Source organism: Tachysurus fulvidraco, chromosome 21 (genome assembly GCF_022655615.1).
Source record: "Tachysurus fulvidraco isolate hzauxx_2018 chromosome 21, HZAU_PFXX_2.0, whole genome shotgun sequence".
Classification (NCBI taxonomy): Eukaryota; Metazoa; Chordata; class Actinopteri; order Siluriformes; family Bagridae; genus Tachysurus; species Tachysurus fulvidraco.
Window position 1 is genome coordinate 1810466 of NC_062538.1, and position 6632 is coordinate 1817097.

At 42.2% G+C, this 6632-nt stretch overlaps 2 protein-coding genes across 2 annotated transcripts in view; one reads left to right on the top strand and one right to left on the bottom strand.

Moving 5' to 3' along the window:
* Positions 1-643: 643 nt before the first annotated feature.
* Positions 644-3593, bottom strand: mrpl22 (mitochondrial ribosomal protein L22). The gene is made up of 8 exons (XM_027177347.2): positions 3457-3593; positions 3295-3367; positions 3164-3206; positions 2641-2767; positions 2129-2194; positions 1659-1736; positions 1516-1585; positions 644-909 (listed from the first exon to the last, which is right to left on the bottom strand). Exons 2-8 carry the CDS (start codon positions 3320-3322, stop codon positions 701-703), a joined length of 621 nt encoding a protein of 206 aa, XP_027033148.1. The 5' UTR covers positions 3323-3367; positions 3457-3593; the 3' UTR covers positions 644-700.
* A 100-nt stretch (positions 3594-3693) lies between these two features.
* Positions 3694-6632, top strand: part of gemin5 (gem (nuclear organelle) associated protein 5) — an 18148-nt gene continuing 15209 nt past the window's right edge. Inside the window, exons 1-7 of the mRNA XM_027177345.2 lie at positions 3694-3951; positions 4029-4183; positions 4714-4895; positions 4968-5119; positions 5213-5311; positions 6123-6255; positions 6598-6632. The exon at positions 6598-6632 is cut by the window's right edge and continues 128 nt beyond it. Coding sequence (XP_027033146.2) covers positions 3810-3951; positions 4029-4183; positions 4714-4895; positions 4968-5119; positions 5213-5311; positions 6123-6255; positions 6598-6632 — 898 coding nt within the window. The 5' untranslated portion in view covers positions 3694-3809. The remainder of the gene's footprint in view (positions 3952-4028; positions 4184-4713; positions 4896-4967; positions 5120-5212; positions 5312-6122; positions 6256-6597) is intronic.

Genomic DNA, 6632 nt, shown 5'->3' on the forward strand with positions numbered 1-6632 from the left:
GTGGAAAATGTCATACGGGCAGAGCAGCTCGGTTCAGGTGTGTCTCACACACACACACACACACACACACACGTACATGTACACGCACACGCGCACACACACACACATACACACAAACACACACACATGCACACACACGTACACGCACAGACATACACGCACACACACAGACATGCACACACACACTCAGACACAGACATACACACACACACACACACAGATACACACACACAGACATACACGCACACACACACACACACGCGCACACACACACAGACATACACATGCACACATACACATAGACATACACATGCACACATACACATATACACACATGCCCTCTAACGCACACATACAGACACAATCATGCAAAAACACACAATCAGACACACATTCACACAAACACACACACAGACAGACATACACACACACAGACAGACATACACACACACAGACTCACAAACACACACGCACATCCGCACGCACACACCCGCACGCACACATACACATATACACACATGCACTCTAACGCACACATACAGACACAGACAATCATGCAAAAACACACGATCAGACACACATTCACGCAAACACACACACACACACACACACACACAAACACACAAACACCAAAAGTCTCACACATTTTCCATGATTTAATTCTGGTTCTATTTACAGAAAGTTTCTCAGCAGGTTTCAGTTAGAGAGAGTAGATGACGGTCCGGTTCTTCAGCTCTTGTACGTACTCCTTGGCCTGATCGAAAGGTGTAGTCTGCTCCACCACAGGAGGCGAGCCTTCCACCAGCTTCACAAAGTAATGGCAGTAGACTTTGTCCATGATGCCGAACATACCTCGGCCGTGGTAGCGGATGCGTTTGAGGTACTGACCTTTACCCGTGAAAGAGTCGGCTGTGAAGAAGGAGAGATGATCGTTAGCTCTGACGTGGTCCTTTGAGCTTGTCTAATCACAACACTGTCTTTCTTTTTCTCTTTCTTTAAAATGTCTGATCGAATAATGTGATCGTTTTAAACGCCTGGAGCGTCGACGTGATCAGAAAAAGGCTCGTGTCAAATATTTTCAGTATTAGAAGTGAAAAGAATGAAGGAAAAGAATCATATCAAGCTTAATAAGGTATAACGTTATCAGCTGTGTAGTCTGGAGCTGCTTATAACACACTGATAGATTTTCTTTTACTTTAATAAACTCCATACATTTTAAAGAAGTCCAGTCGAGCACGTGCGAGATGGAGATAAAGTGGGCGGGGCTTCAGGGCTCATAGCAGAGAGATCAAAACACCTGCTCAAATGGTTTCTGATTTATTTCTCTATATGTTCGACATGGTGTGTCTCTGAGTGATCGGCGTACTAGCAGAGCTCCTACACGATACGTGTCGATGTTAAAGCAGCTCGACTCGGGACACGGTGAGATGTTGTGTAGTTATAGATTATCATTATATCACACGAGCCTTCTTCTGATCGATCTGACGGATGAAGCTCTACGATACGAACACTTACCGACGTACAAATTAGATTTATATTCAACGTTGTGGTTCCTCACGGCCATTTCCTGAGCTTCCAGAAGGACCTGATGAGCAAAATCATTACTACGTTACTCCGGTCCAAGCGGTTTACACACATCATCAAGGTTCCACATTTACCTCCTTTATGATTTTGGCTCCTTTCTTATCATTAAACTCGAGCTGAGCCAACGCCTGGTCAATGCTCATGCCTTTGATCTGTCACAGAGAAGGAGAATCGCTGATGTTAGCTGATGAACGACAGATGTGAAGATGACATCTCCATTGTGGAGTAAAGCTTAAGGACTTTGAAACATTAAAGGAAACAGTCCACTCTGTTTAAACCATTTCGAAGATTCCTTACAAAGACTATATTTCATATTCGTCCCACGGAACAGATTTCCCGGTTTGTAGTTTGTACAGTTCATAAGTAATTAAAACTAAAATCACAAGAAAGACTTCTCAAAGCTGTCAGAGATACAAAGAAAAACGAACAAACGGTTAAATCCACAAACCAGTGTTCCAGTTAATAAATGTTAAAAAGTAAAAAGAAAAGAAAAAGGTGACTTTCACATGTCCTGCAGCGATCAGTGTCATTCGGTGTCTCTTACCAACTTCGCCAGGTACCACATCTTGTCTTTGCTGTACTTAATCTGACGTCTGCAATGATGGATCTCCTGGGGGGGAAAAAAACATTCCAGATCATTCATTCATTCGTTCATTCATTCATTCATTCATTTTCTACCGCTTATACGAACTTCTCGAGCCTGTGCCTACCGCAGGCGTCATCGGGCATCGAGGCAGGATACACCCTGGATAGAGTGCCAACCCATCACAGGGCACACACACACTCTCATTCACTCACACACTACGGACAATTTTCCAGAGATGCCAATCAACCTACCATGCATGTCTTTGGACCGGGGGAGGAAACCCCCGAGGCACGGGGAGAACATGCAAACTCCACACACACAAGGCGGAGGCGGGAATCGAACCCTGGAGGTGTGAGGCGAACGTGCTAACCACTAAGCCACCGTGCCCCTTCATTCCAGATCAATGATGAGATAAAAAGAAATCACTTTACAGACAATGGTGAAAGCACAGCAAGAAAGAAGTGACTGACCGCCGGTCTGCGGGGCTCATCCTTCTCCTGAGGTGGATATAACATGCGGTTTTTTCTCTCCCAGTTCTTGGTGTTTAGTGCTGCGCTGGTGTGAAGACAGGACGTGTGGGAGAACTGTGTGAGGAACCTGGAGCACAAGAACAGACAGCCATCAATCATCACACAGAGAGGACCGTTCGGATCTTCTACACTTCTTCTCTTCTGCATTTTCCCCCCTTTTATTCACCTTAATCACCTGAAGGTCCTCTAACGTATTTCTCCAGTGAACAACAATTAACATAATTCGATTTAGTTCAACTTCAAATGACAAATATATATGTTTTTACTTCTTATGGCTTAATATCTAAAGAGAAATATTAATATCTTAAACAATATATGTTTATATATAAATGATATATATTTATATCGTTTTAAACATATATATGTTTAAAACGATATAAAATCGACAGACTTTTGCTGTTTATTGATATTAAAAACGACTTTATTTTTGTCCTTGATGCCTGGAGCTGAATTATTAACAAACCTCGAATGTATTTGTCCAAACAAACGACCGAGTAGTGTAGCACCTGTGGGGAGTAAAATAATATTATAATCCTAAAATATTCTGAGGTAAAACTTTTAATAGAGACATAAAATGTAGAGTATTTTTTTTACCACTCGCTGTCACAACGGAGGCCGCCATGTTTGTTTGTACTTTCCGGCAGTGTCGTAAAGCGACTATCTTTTCCTTAGACACAAAATTTTGACAAAAAAATAAAATTTTAATAAGTTAACAGTTTGGTTTTCTATATTTTCACTTTGTTTTCTTTTCCATACCTGTAAATATGAAAAATATTAGCTGTATTGTATTTTCGCGACACTTTCGATCGATGGACGATATAGACGTTGATGAAGAAGCAAAAGCGTGTCGTTTTGTTCATACCCGCATTCCTATGCGTTGCTCTGATTGGTCAGTGTTCCACCGTCGCTTTCTGATTGGATACATTTTACGGATTAGGAAGTTTTAGCCAATCGTATGTTAGGAGGCGGATTTACAGAAAACGGGTGGGTAAACAAAAAAGCAGCATGGGTGAATGAAAGGTGTGGAAGCTGCCTGGTAGTGACTAGAAGAGCTCGGTATTGAACTAGAAACCTTTTTATAAACCGGTTTAGCTTTAAAAACAGTCGTGATGCACGAGAGACTCCTTCCTGCTTCGCCGAACTGGTACTGCTCGTGTTGTAGTGATGTAAACAAACACGGCGTGTTGGGCTTCGGAGCTAAAAACACTGTTTACCTGCTGAAAGTGAGCGCGACATCAGCACAAGTGCTCGGTATGAAGTTTCTCTGTCTCACCTTCATGCCTGCTCACACGCTTGTGCTCTGATCGCCATCGTTTGTCCCCCAACAGGTGAACTCAGGGGCCACACAGAAAGAGTGTCTGCTTTCTCATTCTGCAGACGTGATGCTGAAGAAAACATCTGCGCCAGCAGTTCAGATGATAAGACGGTCAAAATCTGGGATGTGGAGGAGAAGGTGGTGTTAGAGGAACATAATGTCCACCAGGTAGGTCAGGTACAGAAGATGTAAAGATGTCTGCTGATGAAATGATGAGAACCTGTCTTGTGTTTTGTAGGTAGTTTTTCTTATATCTTGGAGATCTGTTGGACGTGGATTTGTCTTGTGTTTTGTCTTTGTCCACTTTACGTCCTGTCAGATGCTTTCTGGGACGTGTTCTTCAGCTCCGGTTCTCTCTGAGGACCAGACAATCCCTCACTACTCAGGTTCTCCAGGACCGCAAGTGGTCCAGGGTGCAAAGTTTTCTTTTGTTTCCCTGTAAAAACGAGCGTCCGATAAAGATAGAGAGGTCGACGGGTTTGGGGAACGACGAGAGCTTCGTCACAGAATAGTGTCTTCTGAGACGGATCGTGTCGAACGTACACCTCTGTATCCGGAAAACAAAAAAACAGATGTTACTAGTTGTCGAGTGTGAACTTGGTGTCTTTTAGAAAACCATTAATGCACTACACTGTTTGTTTGGAGTTGGAAGTCAACTTGTTACTTAAAGATGAGTGTGTGTGTGTGTGTGTGTGTAGAACACCATCTCTGCCCTCCACTGGTCTCCAATGCAGAAAACGTTACTGGTGTCTGGAGACGAGAAAGGGATTGTGGTGTGTCACTGGCTTGGTAGAGGAGACACTCGCAGCTTCTTCCCCGAACCCAGAACCATCTTCTGTCTCTCCTGCTCGCCACACACAGAGAACTATGTGGCCATTGGGTAAGACTTCATCTAGAGGCGTGCAGGAGTCTAAATCGTGAGCTTCTGACACTCCTCTCTCTTCTCTCTAAGGTACAAGGATGGAATGATCGCACTGATCGACATCAGCAAGAAAGGAGAAGTGGTCCATCGCCTGCGCGGTCACGAAGAGGAGATCCACGCGCTCGCCTGGTGTCCCGAGCCCCAGGAGGACACGCTGTACCCTCGACAGGAGGACGGCGCCGGTATCGTTCTTCTCGAAGCTTTGATAAATCGACAGGTTTGAAGTTCTTCCTGGTTCTTTTGTTTTCAGCTACGTTTGTTGTTGTTCTCTGCAGACGTGTCCAGCGGGCCAGCAGAAGTCGAGCCACGAGGATACCTGGCTTCAGGCAGTCGGGATCAGACGGTTAGAATCTGGAGCACAGCCAGAGGCAAATGTGAGATCGTTTTCTTTTACACATGAAACCAGAAATGATTTAAAGTGCACTAGTCCAAGTTTTAAGCTGTAAAACACTTCAGAACCTTTTGGATGTGTTTAGCAGTTTGTCAGTCAGCTTACAATTATTTAAATATATAAACGTGTCTGTTGAGGTGATGTGGTGTTAAAATGTGTGTGTGTGTGTGTGTGTGTGTGTGTGTGTATATATATATATATAGTAAATAAAACTTTTGCTTTTAAAATTCAAATAATTAAAATGAATTAAAGACGAATTTGTTACTTTTTTGTTACCTTTTTAACTGTGAAATAAATAGCTAATATATTTTTATAAATATATAATTTTTATATTATCACATTTATTTTGTACTTTTTTTATTTATTGCTGTTTTTTTTTTTTAACTTTTTCAGTTTGAAATAAATAGTTTATTATAACTTGTTTGGTAAATAGAATTGTTATATTTGTAATAATTTATTTTCGATTAATTTATTACAGATTTATAATTTCTTTTATTATTTTTTACTAACAGTTTGTATACTAACTCCTAATAGGAGTTTTTTTCATTAGTTTATTTTTTATAACAATATTATTATTTTTATAATTTGTGCAGTTTTCCCGGTTGTTTTTTGAGCAAATTCTATAAATTGTGACGAAATAAAAAGTAGGCCAGTTAAAAGCTTCTTGTACATTTTAATCCTACAAATAAATGCTGTTCGTGTTTCTGTTCGAACGGCTTCATCATCATCATCATCATCATCTGTGGCTCTGTCAGTTTGTGTCTCAGTGTAGCGTCGTGTCTCCTGTCTCACAGGTCTTATGACCCTGAAGCTGCCTTTTCTGAAGAGGCGAGGTACAGGAGTGGACCCCGGGATGAAGGAGAGGCTGTGGCTCACGGTGCACTGGCCTAAAGGAAGACCTACGCAGGTCGTCTCCAGCTGCTTCGGGTCAGGACTTTTAGATCATGTAAAGTAAAACGTTGTAGATAAAATGTTGGAGAATGTTAAAGCTGATGTTTTCTGCCAGTTTGCTTTGAATCATCAAAGATCCAGAAGTTTTAAGAGTGTGTGTGTGTGTTTTTGTGTGTGTGTGTGTGTGTCTGTCTGTGTGTGTCTGTGTGTGTGTGTGTGTCTGTGTGTGTGTGTGTGTCTGTGTGTGTGTGTGTCTGTGTGTGTGTCTGTGTGTGTGTCTGTGTGTGTCTGTGTGTGTGTGTGTGTGTCTGTGTGTGTGTGTCTGTCTGTGTGTGTCTGTGTGTGTGTCTGTGTCTGTCTGTGTGTGTGTGTGTGTAGTGGAGAGCTGGTGGTTTGGGACCTCACTAAATCAG